Source organism: Lissotriton helveticus, chromosome 9 (assembly GCF_964261635.1).
Source record: "Lissotriton helveticus chromosome 9, aLisHel1.1, whole genome shotgun sequence".
Classification (NCBI taxonomy): Eukaryota; Metazoa; Chordata; class Amphibia; order Caudata; family Salamandridae; genus Lissotriton; species Lissotriton helveticus.
In genome coordinates this window covers 1274392713-1274410191 of record NC_136070.1, presented here as the reverse complement: position 1 = coordinate 1274410191, position 17479 = coordinate 1274392713, and the positions used below count along the sequence as shown (strand labels likewise).

The 17479-nt window shown below is 48.3% G+C and overlaps 1 protein-coding gene across 1 annotated transcript in view; it reads right to left on the bottom strand.

Annotated features, from left to right (window-relative positions):
- Positions 1-17256, bottom strand: part of TADA3 (transcriptional adaptor 3) — a 92984-nt gene extending 75728 nt beyond the window's left edge. Inside the window, exons 1-2 of the mRNA XM_078661849.1 lie at positions 16820-17256; positions 6251-6462 (exon numbers count right to left, since the gene is read on the bottom strand). Coding sequence (XP_078517975.1) covers positions 6251-6457 — 207 coding nt within the window. The 5' untranslated portion in view covers positions 6458-6462; positions 16820-17256. The remainder of the gene's footprint in view (positions 1-6250; positions 6463-16819) is intronic.
- Positions 17257-17479: the final 223 nt, after the last annotated feature.

Genomic DNA, 17479 nt, shown 5'->3' with positions numbered 1-17479 from the left:
GACACACAAACACATCAAACACCATAACTCAGACAAGGGAGATGGACAGTGCAAGTGGTGATGCATGTACATGACACACCACAACCAGATTATCTTACATCATAGGTGCTTTGTAATGGCAACAGGGATTTATATAATGCTGTGTGCCGTTATTATGCTTCGCATCGCTGTGATGTTTGGGTAACTTTACATGGGATTTGTGTGCAGTTTTATATGCAACAAACTTTGCCCAAAGGCACCAGAGCACTTTACATGAGGACCATATTACACAAGATAGGCCACACTTTATTACAATCAAGACCAGAGCACGGCGTCGCACGGGATCGAGATCGGGCATGTGCAAGCGGTATAATGTTGGCTCCGAGAGTGAGGCCGGGCCATATATTCTAGTAGCGTGTGCCTTAGGGCGCTGGCATGCCCCTCCCTGGCGCAATGGGTCCGGAGCTTGCCTGGGTTTCAAGCAGGGAAATGCAGCATCTGTTCCAATATGGCCGCTAGTGGAGCCTATGGAAAGTTTTTTTGCGAGACTGTGCACCCCCCCTTACCTACAGGATTGCCGGTTCGAGGGCCGAGGCCCTCGGGGAGCGGGTGGAGAGCATGGGTGGAGGGCGTGGGCACCGTGTGGTTCCCTTGCCGTAGCGGAGCAGCTGACCCGGCTACCCTGTCTTGCGGTGGGAAGATGCTGCGGGTCACTCGGGTGTGGAAGCAGTGTGAGAGGAATTTGACCACATGTTAGACGGTGTGGCGGCCGGGCCCATTGCGTGGACACAGGTTTCTTATACATTTCGGTAGCTTTAAGGATTAAGGCGCCGACCGCAATTCCTGCGTCTCAGACCCACGTGAACTTTGCAGCCTGCTGGTAGTTTAATAGCCCAGAGCGGTATCTGGGTTCGGGGTCCCATCCTGACTGCAGAGACGCTTGGTAACCCGCATCTCGATCCCTCTACCACAGGAACTGCACGCAGTGAGTGTGTGACGTGCTTGCCCCCCACCCCCTGCGTCAGATCGCAGAGCAATGTAGTCTAGTCAAAGCCATAGTTACTGCTTTTTCAGCTGATGCAACATCAACCATTGACAAAGCAATAGTGCTGACTTGTTGTAGGTACGATGTTACGTATATCTGTGATTGGACATTCCGTGTAGTTTTTGTTTTACATCTGTGTGCTCCGCTCGCACTCAATGTTTCATGTTCTTCAAATGCGTGTAAATAAAACAAGTTGTCCTAACCTGCTTTCGATCCCCGAGCTGACAAAATTGCAGTGTGCCAACGCGGGACCAGCACCTGGCTCCTTCCCCCTCTTCCCAGCAAAACCAGCTCCGAAAGCGAAACCTTCCTTGGGGCGGGACTTCCGTCTTCGGAAGCCCGCTCACGCGCCCACGGGAAAGCAGTGCTGGTGACGCGGGGCTCATGCCCGAGGGAGAGCCCCGCGGAGGCTGCAAGACCTTAGAATCACGGTAAGGGGGGGGGGGGCGCTTGCATGTATGCAGCACCTGGGGGGGCACTTTTATGTATACGGCGGTGGGGGGGGGAACTTCTATGTATGCGGCGGGGGAGGGGGGGGCTTATATGTATGCGGCGGCGGCCAGGGGGAGCCCTTCTATGTATGCGACGGCGGCGGGGGGGGTGTGGGGGGGCTTTGTATGTGTGTAGGTGCGCTCCTGTGTGTGTGTGCCTTCTTGCCTGCATGTGTGTGTTCAGTGTGCCTTTCTTTGCATGGGAATATGAGGGACGGCGACGTGCGCGCTCACGAGGTAGAATCTCCGGCAGGAGACGCTCGTGACAGTCTGCTGTCTACATTCCCCTGAAAGTGATTACATTAGTTGTCTCGCTAGACGCAAAAGCTTCGCTTTTGCGTACGTCTAGCGAGACCTAAAAACAGTGATTTGTCAAAGAAAAGGTGAGAACTGGGCCACTTACCACTTGGCGACTAGGAGATATCAACCAACCTTATACAAAGTACACTTAAAAAGCCTCTGTATTTTTCACCAACAAGAAAATAAGTCAAACAAAACAGACTCCAGTTCTTAATACATTTAAAGTAGGTGTTTTCTTTTCTGAGGAGTAATGAAGCATACTTTCACTCTCCCATTAAAGCAGTTGTCCAGATTTAGAAGTGTAATTGTACATTTTTTCAGGTAACAATTAAAAAAAACACGTTAACCCTCCTGTTTGCTGCAACACCACAACTTCAAGAATAACATTAAGACAGATCATCAAATAACCAATAGCACATCATGGCACCAACGTCTAAGTTTACAATGATTTGCCACCTCAACAACACGTTCATAGCTTCTTGGAAACCATTGAGAAAGCTAGCTTAAACACGTAACACCATCAAGTGAAGAACACAGCACTGAAAACACAGAAAAGAGCACCAAAAATACATCATCAGCGAATAATGCCTCTTAAAAACAGACACCTCAAGCCAAGCAATGGACGACTGAACACACATGCAGAAAGAAATGAATGTGACACTCACAACTAATGTCTTATAAACATACCAGATACGACTGTACAAATCATCCGACGCCACGACTAGCAAGCAAGCATCACAAAACAGATGTTCTCCAACCAAATATCAGAACAGACTACTGTCACTGAGAACCATAAAGCACACCTCTACAGATCATACAGCTTGTAGAAGTGTGTTGTACAAATGCAGGTTACATAACATAACCAACAGTAGCATGTAGTGTGATACAAACCTATATACTTATTGGTAGTCAAGGCAAGAGGAAATTATGGTATTTAGCTAGACAACGTTGACTTGCCATGCTCCATCGTCTCTCTATTCACTCTACAAAGGCAGCATGCCCACAACCTTTACAAGCACGTAGCAAAAAGGTAAGGAAAGGGGTGACATCACCCAACTTGCATTTCTGACAAGCCTGTTGCAAAAGAGAAATAATGGGTGTTAGACCTGTCAGCCCTAGGGTGGTCTTTCCCTGTGATTTTTTGCCCTTGCCTAATTTTTTTCACCTACTTTTTGTTGGCCCTTAGGTCTTCGGGCACCTTTTTCATGGCTAATCCATGTTAGGGTGCAGGTGCTCTCTACTTACAACATGGCTGCCACTGGCCCCTGCTACTGTAGCGTGTTTTTTTTAGTGTAGCACCCTAGTTGCCAGGAGCAGGCTGGAGCCCCATACAATGTTGCATTGCCAGCCACCCAGCCCCTGTCCATAGTTAGAGTGGGGAAGCTACTGGAACCTTCCAGAAGGAAGGCGGACCTGACTTTTCCCGCCTTAGAGAGTGGTCACCTGACCTGCGCATATATAAGCAAGGGAGGGAACTTTTTCTAGTCAGTTGGGGCATCACTGACCTGGGGAACCCACGCAGGAGTTTTAAGCGGGAGGGCCTAGTGAGGAACCTATGCTACTGGGAGTGACAGGATCTAGGTGCTGCCTCTTAAGCTGGGTGAGGTGTCCAAAGCTAGCCCCCTGATCTGGCCCAGTGGTAGGGAACCCCAGGGCCCATCTGCAGTGACAGAGGAGAAATTCTTCAAGCCTTCAACTCATCTCCCCCCTCTTACACTTCAAGAAACAAGCAACTAAGGGCGCAGAACCATCCAAGCGCCAAGAAAACTGCTTCCTGGGACCAGGTGCTGGACTGTGCTGCCCTGCGCATCCCCTGCCTACAACTGGCCTACCTGTCTCCCCCTGACTGAACTGTGGGCCAAGCGCTACAACTTGCTCCCATCCTGCCTGCCCTGAGCTAACTGTGTCCACGAGACTCTAGCGCTGAATCCCCCTGTGAGGCACTGGTATTCTAAAGCGCTTCTCCCCCTCAGGAATCATCTTGTCAGCGAGGCGCTGCATTTGCCCCCCAAGCGCTCACCTGCTGTCCCCAAGCGCTGCGATAGCCTGTCGCTGTCTGCCGCTGTCGCGCTGGGCCTGGAGGCGCCAGTGGCCCCTCCTTCTGCCTAGCCGAGACTGCCCCTCAGGCGCTGTCGCGCAGCGCACTAAATCACCGCCGCAGCCCACGGAAGCACTGTGATACCCCTCGGCGGCCCCCGGTGCCAGAAAAGGGCCGCCGCAGTGAGGCCGGGCCCCACCCGACTAAGAGGAGGTCCCGCGGCGGGCCCCCGGAGCCTGAGGAAGGCCGCCGCGTAGTCCAGTCAGGCCTCGTTAGGCCTGAAGCCAAGTCGCTGCCTCCATGACGTGACAAGGGCGCTCGGCCTCGTCATTGGCCGCGCCCCCGTCTTCCTGTGCCGCGATTGGTCCCGCGGCCCGGCCCACACTGCTCCCTCATTGGCCGTCACTGCGGGCCCCGCTGACACGGCCCGGCAGCCGAAGAGAGCTGCACTCCACTACGGAGGGGGCCGCGGAGCCTGAGAGCCCCCTCCGCTTGCTGCTCCAAACGCTGGTCCAGCTTCGCCCCGGTGCCGGGGCTCCAGAACTGCCCCCGCGGCGCACAGGGTCGGAGCTCCTTTCCCCTCCAAGCGGACACTTCGCAAGGGCCCCGGAGGGCCGAAGAACACAAGGTAACCTCCTGGGGAGGAGGGCGGTAGGCCGAGTGAGGCCCGAGGTCGCCCCTCCCCCGGGGTTAGCTGAGACTGGGTCCTGTTGGCCCCCTTCTGAATGTGCCTCATTATATCGTTTTGCCTGCCGATCTACAAGCCTGAGTTATTCATAGTGCACCATATTTACAAGCCTGAAATGTGCATAGTGCACCATATTTACAAGCCTGAAATGTGCATAGTGTACCATATTTACAAGCCTGTTAATGAGAGGGAGAGTCACTTCACTGTACTGAATTTTCTTGCAGAGGTGGACTTCCATAGTATTCTGATGATCTGATCTGGGTCGCAAACCGACCAGTATTCATAAGAAGAAAGGCTTGTCACGGATGACTAAAGGCTGTGTTCTTTAAAGTTCCTTGTTAGACTGATAAGTACTTGCTGATAAGTTTTATTCCTTTCCAGGAAAAGCGTCCATGAGAGGTTTGATGTGATAATTAGACGCATTACTATAGTCGCTTCTTGTAGGATCCTCCAGGTTTATACAATTACCCCTTTGCCTGTCAAAGAGTCTGATGCGACAGGCGGGGTTAGTTAATGTTTCACTGCATAGATGAGCTGGTTGTTATTTAAATGAAATGTCTTACTGAAATGCTTATCTGAAATGTTTACCCCTTCACAGGAAATGCAATCAGCACGTGATTAATGAAATGTCTTACTGAAATGCTTATCTGAAATGCTAATGAATTACCAATGCATTGCTCCAATTGAAAGCCTATATAAAAGATCTTGATTTTTCAAATACAACTACTGGTGTGGTCTCCATTATTGCGCCACTGGGTGTTTCATTGGATGTGTGTGTAAAGTGGCTGCTTTACACGTAAGCCCCTGGCTGCCTTCCTGCTCGAGCCATGCTACCCCCCGGAGAACTGGCAGTACCAGTTCTTACAATGGGTCACTCAGAAAATTAAATCTTTTTACAAGTGCTCTTTAATTTTTATCTTGAACACAAAGCAGAGGAGATATGGGTGGGAGGGAGGAATTACATGGAGGGGTGAAAAGAATGAGAAGTGATACATGGGAAAGAGGCTGGGAGGGGCAGAGGAAACAAAGAGTGAACACACAAGGGGAAGTGAAAGATTCAGGGAAGAGCAGCAGTGGTTCGACAGAAGGGTCTAGTAGTTGTAAACAATTCCTCAGGCTTTGAAATGCAAACATTCCATTTGAGGCAGGAGGGTACACCCATCAATAACATGAGGTGAGATGTGATCGACAAAGTCTCAACCGGATGGCTAAAAGAAGCTGGGCCAAAAAAGATTAAGCATTAACGAGGGAAGATCAAAGCCCACTCTACTTATATTGTATGCAAAAGGCCTTGTCGACAGCTGTGCTATTGAACCTAGATCTTAACCCAGTAAGAAACACCCAGCTCAGTCCTCCAGCTTCCACTCACATCACTCTAGAATTATGTCTAGATCAGTGACAACAGGAGGTGCACACCACAAGACATGCGCTACTGTGATTGCTACCTGAGCTGAAATGCCTTAGGGTGAAAACATATTTAGTTTATGGTATTTACAGCTACAAATTTAGCAGGTTGGGATTCCACCAAATAAATACCTATATTTAAAATATTCAGTATTTTGTCTGTTTAAAAATTCTCCCGTCAGGAATGAACAAATGTTTACTCCCTAGAAAATCAGCTTTCTTCTGTGTTCAAAATGTAAAGACTAAACTGATCCTACCTCAAAAACTTTCCTTCCAATATTAGTTTAAAAAAAAGAAAATCTTGCCTGTGTCTCCGCCTCTAGGACCCGAAGCCGGCGGCTGGCCGATGACAGTAACGTCTCCAGCTCCAACTGAAGCGTGTCCAGCTCCTCAATGCCGATCCCATCATCCTCAGAGCGGGACAGCACTGCCGTGTACCGTGGACACACCTTGATGTGGTCTACAGACTTAAAATCATGGAACTGAAGAGGACAGTCTTTCAGCTCATTCATCTTTCCTGCAGAAAAAGAAATGTGATCACATTAGAATGTAACTGTTAGAACAAAGACATTTTCAAATCCATCATGACACTCAGGTGGGTATTTATGCAGAAGTCCAATGAGCACACAGTCGCTTCATGATTGAGAAGGCAGAAGAGGTACTAAAGGCACTGAAGAGCAGACTAGAGAGCAAAATGCATTGCTTTAGTCCATTCAAAGTCGCACACATCAGAACCCCTCCATCCTATGTGTTCCAGACTTAGGGGCACATTAGGATTGCGGTTAATCCGCATCCTCTGGGCCGCAGAAGCCACCGCCGGCCCGGAGGATGCGGATTAACCTCTGCGGACAGAAAAAATACCCCCCGCCAGATTAGGATGGCTGGGGGATCTTTGTTCCGTCCGCAGCTTTTCCGCCGCGGTCGCCTTCCGTCCGCGGCGGAAAAGCACTAACATGGTTGGCGGTGTCTATCAGACACTGCCAGCCATTTTAGGATGTCTGGAGTTCTATGCCTTTACACGGCGGCATTTCCGCCGTGCAAAGGCATACAGATTTTTGTTTGGGGGCCCGTTGCGGGCTCCCAGGGGTGAAGGGGCACGTGGGGGGTGCACATGGGGGGTACCTATGGTACCCCCCTGCATTTGCGTGCACAGAGCGGCAGGCAACGCGCGGTGCCTGCCGCTTTGTGCATGCAAATGCACAGCTTTCATTTTTAACATTGCGGCGGGTGCTGCTTCAAGCAGCACCCGCCGCAATGTTAAAAATAGAGGATGTGACCGCCAGGGTGGCGGTCACATCCTAATTGCACAGGAGGGAACGCCGCAGCACATGCGGACGTTCCCTCCTACTCAGGGCTCGCGGACGGACGCAAATCCGTCCGCGATCGTAATGGGCCCCCTAGTACCAATTCCCAGTTCGTTAAAGAGGAAGACGGTTTTGCATTCAACTAATATAGTGTTTTTTTTTACAGTGCTAGACACCTCCTGGTGTACCAGTGGTTCACACGGCCTACTTATAAAAATACCATGTATGGAAATTCAAGTATACAGCGGCTTCCGTCCTCTTAGAAAGCAAGCCCATAAGGGCTTCTGTTCCACCTGGCAGGAAAAGAAAGTTGTTCCTCCCTTGCCAAGGAAAGTGGCGGAGTCATTCAGGCATATATATGAGTCCTTCCCTCTCCTACACTCTGGTGGCTCACTTTTCTTTCTGCTCCTGTAGAAGAGTTCTGTTTTCTGAAGACTCTGAGGTGGTTCATCTCTCACTCTGTTTCAAAAGGGTCCCCTCTCAGATAATGGAAGGGAACAAAGACATCTGTACAAGAGGAAACTCATTAGGGTAAATGTGCATTTAACACCCCACTTGGCAAAAGTGCAACTGATTACATTATTACCAAGATACAGGTTTACATGATCAAAGTATCTAGAGTCAGACCACTAATCTGTGCAGTCCTTTCAGGAAAGAGTAAGACCGTTTGAATAATAAATCAATATATATTTCCATGAACTGCCCCAAAGAATGTTATAATGCCCCATGATGCATCAGTTTTTCTAACAGTTGATTCCTCCTCCCAACAAATGATAAACAGCACTGAACAGGCATGACGAGTACGTGGATGCAGGAGGTGCTCAAATTGTTGACTTGTGCCGTTATAGAGAGTTTGTCATCTAAGATGATTTCCCGGTTTCTAGTGTGGTCAGTGGGTGTTTGTCCAAATTCTGACGGCCACCAGGATGGCCCTGATGAAGTTGGTGGCTGCAATGAGTGCGGTTTTGGTGATGTGGTTCTTTCAGTAGCCGGATTGGGTGTTGTCCAGTAGGAGGCAAGTCTCAATGTGGATGGAGAGTTTCTCTATCACCTTGGCTAGATACGGAGGAAAGATATTAGACGGAAGTTGCATCGTTGGTTAGGGTCTGTAAGGAAGTGGCTCTGTATATACTGGACCACAGTAAGGTACAGTGTGCACAGAGTCCACAGTCCCCAGAGGTATGGAAGAGGCCAAAGTTATGTATAACCTTACTTTCCAAAGTGGTAGCTTACTCGAGCAGTAAGGCAGTACCAGAGGACAGTGCAAAGCATTTGTTGTACACACTCAGTCAGCAAATGGTCTCACACACTCAAGAACTGAACTCTAGGCAAATTGGTTTGTATCAAAAGATATAGGGCCACGTGTATCAACAGATTTCCCCATAGACACAGAATGGGCAAAACACTTTGATACATCTGGCCCTTAGTTATTTTATTTTAGAACCAACAAGGTATCAAAATATACTTTCTCAGAATGAATTACTTTAGTTAAATACTTTTCAAATAGGCAATAGACTTTTTGATTACAATAGTTACAGTTTGTTGCAATAGGCAACACAATTTCAAACAAAATGCAACATTGAGCTCAATGTGAATTTCTAGTTTAATGCAATTAGTTACTTTGTAGGTTCGTTTTCTGACCACAGGACTGGATCCTAGATTCAGTCCTGGGACATGTACTGTAAACAGTTAAGTAAAAGCGTTTAGGTTACAGAAGTGATTTTTAAGGAATATTATTGTATTTTAAAAGTTGACACTTAGAAACTTTTCCAGGTGAAATTACTAATGCTATCCTATGGAAGGAAATTCAGTTTGCAGGTAAAGTATGTTCGCGTTACTTTTGTAATCCAGTGCTGGGCTCTCAGGTTCAGCACTGGGACCTCTATCTAAAACAGGCAAGTAATTACGTTTTTATCGTTGGCACGATTTTTTAAGAATATTTGTACGTTTCAGAAATCGACACTTGGAAACTTTTTCAGCAAAAAGCAGATAATGGTATCCTATTGGAGGAAATTTAAGTTACTGGTAACTACGGTTAATATTACTTTTCAGGGTCAGTACTGGGCTAAAAAGATGCAGTACTGAGGTCTCCCCTGATAACAGGTGAGTAAATCGGAATTTGTTGTTCGGCTGATTTTAGATGAATATTTTAAAGTTCCAAAACTCCACACTTAGAAGAATTTTCAAATGAAACCAGTCAATGCCAACTTATGGAAGAAAAGTGAGTTATCGGCTTTTAGGTAAGTACTCGACTGGCAGAGTTAAGGGTCTGGGCATAGGCTCTGGGGTCTCCCAGGGTCACGTAGGTACATTTGGTACACCCTCAGCGGCACAGGGGCAGCCGGGTGCAGAGGTAGTTAGGCCCAATGTTATCCAAAGAGAGGCAGAGGGCCTTTGGTTGGTGGCTGCTGGCATGCAAGCAACGCGGCTGTGGGAGCTGGGCTCCTGGTCACTTCCTCAGGGAAATTGGGGAATTAGATTAGGACGAAGGTTGCGCTGCCAGGGGCACTTGGGCGGCTGGGTGCAGGGTGCTTTTGAGCCGTCGGGCGATCAATGTTATTCAATGGAGAACTTGGAAAGTGAACAAAGGCTGCAGGCTCGGGGACGGAGGATCTTCAGGAGCGACCAACACTTCGAGGGGTAAGTTGGGGTCTTGGAGGATAGGGAGGCACCCCGGAGTTGGGCACAGGGGGCAGGAGGGCGCCGGGTGCAGTGGTGTCTTTTGACGCCGGGAAATCTTACCCTCTGCTGGTCACGGTTGGAGGGGTCCCTGGTTCTGAGGTTGCAGGCGGCACCTGGGTCGTCGAGGAGGGTCCTTGGGCACTGGATTCCAGGTCAGAATCGCCGGGGGAACTTCCTTGTTCACTCAGGCACAGGCCGGGCTCGGCGGGTGCAGAGTGTGCAGGATTCGCGGCACCAGGGGTATTGCTGTTCGAGCAGAGCCTTTGCTTATGGGAGTCCCAGTCTCTAAAAGGGTCAAGGCAGGCAGGTCCTCCGGGGTTCTTGAGGCTGCTGTCCGTAGGAGACGCCGGGATTTAGCAGGAGCAGGTTCAAGGATCAACAGGCCGGTAGGGATGGGGCCAAGTCAGTTGGTGTTGTCCTCTTGTTAGCAGCTGCACGGCAGGGTTTCTTTTTCTTGGTCTTCTTTCTTGTTTTGAAATAGGGATCTTAGGAAGGAAGGTTCATGGTGCCCCTAAAAACTAAAGTTAGGGGCGTTACAGGTAGGGAAAGGGCAAGGACCAATAGGTCCCTGTCCTTGGGTGAGTACACCCCTATCCTGCTCCTCTCCTGTGGGAGGGGGGCAGGAGCCTATCTCTGATAGGGCAGGGCTCCCCATCCTCAAGATGGCCGGAGCCCGGAGTTGTGCTTCACCTCGCCTCTCCCACCTAAGGGGTGGAGTTGGCACAGGCTGGCACACCCACTTTCCTCACGTAGGGTTCCCCACCAGTCTTCCCGCTAGAGTGGGGGTCAGAACCGGTGGGAGGCAGTTCCTGAGTACAGCAAGTGGTCTGGAGAAACTCACAGAGGCGGCATGCCTTTGAAGCTTCCCCCTGCCCATCCTGGGGGAGGAGACCTAGCACCTCGCCCGCGATGTGCATTGTTGCAGGCCGAGGAGAGCGGGGGGCTCTCCACCCAGGGGTCCAGCAACATGTCTGCTGTGTGGCAGCCTAGGCAGCCTCTCAGACAAGACGTGGATTGTAGGTTAGGTTTCAGGGGGCATCTCTAAGATGCCCTATGTAGTGCATTTTACATTAAATCCCACACTGGCATCAGTGTGGGTTTAATGTGCTGAGAAGTTTGATATCAAACTTGTCAGCCTTCAGTGTAGCCATTATGGTGCTGTGGAGTTAGTAATGACAACCTCCCAGCACCATATACTCTTAATGTCAGCACTGCACTTATAGTGCCCAGGGATGGCCCTGGGCACTGTAGGGGCACAGGGCTCATGCACATGTGCCCACACCACTGGCATAGGGCACCCAGCTAGAGGGGTGACTGATGTATGCCAGGGCAGTGGGTTTGTGGGCATGGCACACAGGGATGTGTGCCATATCGACTATTTGTTTAGTTCTGCACCAGGACACTCAGCCTGCAAAGGCAGTGTGTGTGTGTCAGGGTGCAGGGCCCCTAAGGGTGGCACAATAAGTGCTGCAGCCCTTAGGGGTCTTCTCTGGTCACAATGCCCTGGGTACCTAGGGTACCATTTACCAGGGGCTGATATGTGGCCAGAGATGCCAATTGGGTTTTAGCTTCAACACAGTTTTAGGGAAGGAACAAAGGCCCTGGGCACCTGATTGGCAGGAGCCCAAGGCACACTCAGTCAAAGCACATCAGCAATTCAGCAAAAAGTGGGGGCATACCATGCAAGAAAGATGGCACTTACTCACAGGGTCGGGTGTTTTTTTGAGGAGAGCATGGACTTCTGAGTGTTTCCAGTCGTCCGAGAATGAGGCGGATGCTATGGAGGTATTTATGATGTGGAAAAAGGCAGTGCTGGTGTGGTGCGGGAATTAGTGCCTGCTTGGATGACTCTTTCTATGTTGTCTCTGGTGAGGGGTGCCCATTTGGTCATGTGGTTGTCTTGGTTGGTAGTTGGTAGCTTGACAATGAGGTCGGCCAGGTGTGGAAAATTGCTGTAGATATTGGCGATTTTGCTGCATAATAAGTTTAATAGGGTAGGGAGGTGTTGTTGACAGTTATGGATGGTGTGGTGAAGTAGTTTATGACTGAGAAGATCTCCTCGCTTCTGTTGGAGCTTCCTTTGACGTTTACCGCTAGTGCGTGTTTCTTGGGGTCTCGTAGTTGCTGATGGTAGCCCCCGAGTGCAGGAAAACATTTTTCATGCTGGCAATTAAAAACCTATAACTGCTTTTCCAAGATCTCAGTTGGTCAGTCTCTGGACTACTATACACTACTGTACCCCATCTGGCCAAACCAGACTTAGTGATTCAGTTAACAAATGTATTTAGGAGTGCACACATTGAGAGCTTTGTGTACAATGCCACTAAACTTTAGGTTGCTCCTTGTCTCAAGTGATTAGGACTTTAAGTGACACAGGAGCGAAAGAAGAAGAAATTCATCCCACTCAATCTACTCACAAATTTCACATCTGCTCATCAACTTCCTTCCTCTCGCTCCACATTCTTGCTACCTCTGCTGCCTTACATTTAGTCACTACAATTTGTGGCCCAGTCCTTCCATCAATTAACAAACTGGCTCCAACCCTACTTCCTCAACCTTCAATTTCAAGTCAATTTAGCTGAGTTTAAATTCTCCCACCCATGAGCAACTCTGGATAACAACATAGGTCTGCTTAACACTTACGCTTTATTTAACACCTATATGGATCCTACCAGCCCAGCCCCCCTTAAATTAGGGCAGAGGGGCGTTGCCCCCCCCCATGCTCCCAGTGCAGCAAATGTGAAAAATAAAAACGGTAATAAACGGTAATAAAATGAATTACCATTTTATTTTCCAATGCTCCCAGCCCAGTATTTGAGGGCAGGGCATTGCTGCTGACTGGCTGCAGGGGAGTGGTGCTCAATCCACCAGTTAACACTACACAAGTCACTCTGGCCGGCTGTCTTATGATGAACAGCCTAACATGCACAGTGTAAACCTCTTATCTAGCTGTCTCGGATAGCTGAATGGAGAGCAGCCTATGCCTTCTGTAGCGCTGAGGCAGTCCGCTCCAGCCAATCCTGGTGCTGCTGTCATACTGCTCATCTGCAGCATGAGAGAAGTGAGAGGATTTGGCTGAGGCTCCAAGGTGCCATTGCACTGACGGAATTCCAGAAGAAAGATGGAGGGCGAAGAAGTTCGGTAAGTACATTTTTCATTTAGAAATGAAACTGACATCTTACAACCTTTTGCTTTACAATAATTGTCAGACAGCTCACTTGACAAAAATCTCTAACTGTAATAAGAGAAAGAAAAGTAAACTCCATTTTCCAGGATAAGATAAGCAACAATTAGTAAGAAGACATACAGACATTTGACCTCTAACCTTGAACAGAGAGCAAATGTGTCAAGATAAAAACATGATTTAAAGGCGTATTTATTGCTCGTTCACTTTCTGAATGAACAGAACACCTGCTCCTTCCAGCCTAAGATCAATCGCCATAACGGACAAGTAGGTGCTAAAAATAGCTTCACCTAATAAAATCTGACTCGCCATAATAAATAGGCAAGTAGATTTTTCGGGGCCTGCAGTGCACTTTATATCGGAAAACCGTGCTTGGGCACTCTAACAGGCATTTTAATTGACTTTACCAGCATTTCAGTATACGCATGACAGTGCCTTTTATTTATCTGTTTTGATAATTAACACATAAATAAAAGGCATTGTCATTAAAAATGCCAATAGCTGAATCTTTTGCAAATGCGAGACCAATCTCACTTCAAAGAAATGGCCGCCAATGTCCTGGGCTGCTTGGAAAGTGAAAGCGCCCATGACACACCGAATGTTGCAGGAAAGCATGTCGTGCCTGCAATAGGAGATACTCATTACTGAAAATAGCGCTTACAGACTAAATAAGACACACCATGTAACAACAGAAATAAACGGGCCAGTCCTTATGGGAGGTGACAAATACCTGCATTTACAAAGGACAATGACACAAGCCAATGAAAAATATGGGCAGAGATTAGGCAGAGTTTCAAGTCCATACACTAAAACAGCATGCCTCACAGAGCAGCGCATATGCTGCCCAGGTTCAACCTAAAAAGGAACTAGAGGATGACCAATAACCAAGGGCCAGCAATTCAAAGCAAGGGGACAAAAGTGTCATTTCTGCACACAGTAATTTTAGGGAAAGTGTCTCTGTACATAATGTATTATTTAAATCCTCATTCGAATAAAATGTATTATTTATCATACTAGGAAAACCTGAGTTAAGAAGCACCAGTGGAAGAAAGGCTTTGAGGAGACCATTGGTTCCGTTCACTTGAATAGGGAAGTTGACTCTTTTTTAACACTGTGAGCTGAAAGAAGACGCTTTAAACAAAAATACTTCCTATTCTGTTAGGCGATGAAGTAGATGAATGTTAAAAAGCTCTGTGGCAATTGAATATCAATTTTGCCAAAAAGGTGAAGGAGGTTGTAGCGAAGCACATATATTTTTTTTTAACAAAGAAGCCAACTACTGAAAAATCAATTGGTATTTTTTATTTCAGCTTTTGAACCTTAACTGCAACATGCAATTACAGGACTTTTCTTGAAAACCCAGGACTAGCTTGTCCACAAAACTCCCAACATGAAACGCGAGAAAAGCTACTGTGCACTGATAATTTGACTCTATACACGTTTCAGCTGTGGTTTGGAGAAATGTAATAAAATGCAAACGCAACCTGCTATTGATCAAGTCTGTCACAAGTGTAAGGACAAAGGGAGAGGTGTCAGCATGTGCAAGAGTAAGTCAGGTAAAGATGATGGGAGTCAGAAATATAAAAATAAAAATTTCAAGTAAGAGGTCACAAATGATTAAGTTTATGAGGAATTTGTGTTGCATATTTGCAAGACTGGAAAATTTAAAAAGACACTTATTGCAGAACAGCTTAATAGAAGATGGGAAAATACAAGTCTAAGTGGGTCAAAGATGAACAGATGATGATTCGCGAATGTGAAATTGAACCCACATGGTATTTTTCTAAAAGGTTACGGGAATAAACCTATTGATGTGATAAGGCATTTTGATACAAGGCTGGAATGCAAAAGTTAAATGTTTTCAAGTCAAAAGGGCATGCGACAAAGAAGGATCATGTCTGCTAGGTTGGCCTCACCACAACGAATTAATGATGAAGCTGGATCCTGATCAGGTGTTATGTTACGAAGACATATTGTCTAGTCTGGATATTTGTATTGCGCAACATATCACTTCCCGAAGGAGTCTCATGGCGCATGCAGCCAGTCCCAGAAAAAAAAGATAGGTCTAAAATGGGATTTTAACTGAAGAGCCATGTTTTCAGTTTCTTTCGAAAACACATGAGTTCGGTAGTCGTTCGTATGTCTAGGGGGAGTTTGTTCCATAAAGATGGCGCCATAAAGGAGAAGGCGCGTCCCCCATTTCTAACAGTTAGAACTCTTAGTGGAGTAAGTTGTGACTTAGAACTTGATCTCAGTTGTCGACCAGGTTGGTACCATGTTAGTTTTTGATTCCAATATTTTGGTCCTGAGCCATACATGTGTTTATGTACCAAGCACATGGTTTTAAATATGGCTCTTTTTTTAACAGGGAGCCAATGTAGGCTTTTTAGGCATGGCATAGAAGGGGATCGTCTGGGTAAACCCAGGATCAGGCGAGCAGCCGTGTTTTGCACTACTTGCAATTTCCTAATGTGGGACTCATTTATGGCAAGAAGAAGAGAGTTACCATAATCTAGCCTGTTTAATATGAGTCCCTGAACCAAAGTTCTGCGTGCTTCTGCTGGTAGCCATTTGAAGACCTTTCGTAGACTTCTCATAATTCCAAAACAGGTGCCTACAGTATGATTTACATGGTCCTTCATGGACAATTTGTTGTCCATGTAAAATCCTAGGTTACGGACTGATTCTTTTGGGACGGGGCACTCCCCCAATTCCGGGGGCCACCAGTCATGGGTCCAATGTTCGCTTGCTTGCCCAAAGGTCATAATTTCAGATTTGGTGCCATTCAACTGGAGATGGTTTAAACTCATCCAGTTTTTTACCTCTGTCAGGCACATTTTAAAACGCTTTTTGGTGTCATTTACGTCCGGGCCAAGGGTAACCAGTATTTGCGTGTCATCCGCATATAACACGTGAAATCCGTATGTCCTGATCAGTTTGGCCAAAGGGGCCATGTAAATATTAAAAAGCGAGGGGCTAAGAATAGAGCCCTGCGGCACGCCTCTTGTAACAGGCCGGGTACTGGCCAGAGCCTCCGCTATTTGTAGTGTAGTTGTCCGATTAGACAGAAAACTGATAAACCATTTTAAAACCTGCCCTTTGACACCACACTCCCACAGTCTTCTAATCAAGATCTGGTGGGAGATGGTGTCAAAGGCAGCCGATAGATCCAAAAGCACCAGATGCAAGTAAAAAGTGAACCACTGAAAAATGGCAAGTAGAAGAGACTATTCCACAGGTGTTTAAAATCCTTAAGCTTGTTGAAATGCATTGTATACAAGATAATTTAAAATAACAATACTGAACTGTCTTTTTACAGTGCTACCCTATTTGGTTAGCTCAGCATGCACACATGTGGAGCGTGTTATTCCAGTTCTCCTTGCCATTTGCCATCGCATTTAATGTCATTCTTGTTGAGCTCCTTGGGTTGATGTTATGCCTTCAGCCATGAAGGATAACTTGAACCCTGTGCATAGCTTTCATGTGTCCCATTCACACTGTTTGTTGTGCTCATGTTATCATATATTCTGGCATCAGGTTGTTACCACGTGCTCTGGGCGTGGCAGCAGGAGGCCACGCCCATGCGCAGCCGCGTAGCCCCGCCCACGCGCAGCCGCGTAGCCCCGCCCACGCGCGGCGTCTGCCCCTGCGTAGCCCCAGCTCCGCGCGGGAGGCCCCCTTCCGCGGCTGACGGCCTCACTCACCTCACTGGCGGCCTCCAGGCGGAGGGGCGGTCCGGGGGGAGGGCTGGGGCCCGTCCGGGGGGCCCGTCTCAGACCTGCGCACGCGGAGCCCTCTGCAGGGCCTGGGCGGAGCCAGGAACCGCGGCGGTGGTCAAGAGCAACGAGGGCGGGACCGACTGCCACCGGAAATGACGTGAATGTGATGTATGTCCGGCCCGGGTGGCTCTCGGCGGCGGATGGCGTCAGAGAAGGCGCTGCGGGGCGGAGTTTGGACAGCGTGCCCACTGGCCGCATGGGTTCACGCGGGTATTCGGGCGCTCCGGCTGCCTGTGGCGCAAGGGCCGGTCTACCGAGGCCTGCAGGCCCGGGCACGCGCCTTCTGAGGAGAGAGCATCGGTAACCGCCCACTGCGGCGAGGAGATGCAGTAACAGAACCAGTGGTAGTGCGCGGGACCCTTGAACCAATGAGCATCCTGCAAGCGTGCGACCAGCCAATCCCAAACCAGGCTTCGAAGCCTCGAAGCTAATGAACAGCTGAGAAGATCCCTGCAGCCCGCCCTCTCACGAGTACCTAAACCTATCCCAGGCCGCGATATACGCGACTAGAACATACATTAGAATATGTATCCGGCTGTCTGATTGGTGGTGAGGCGGCAGCGCTTGGTGTAACTAAGGAACCAA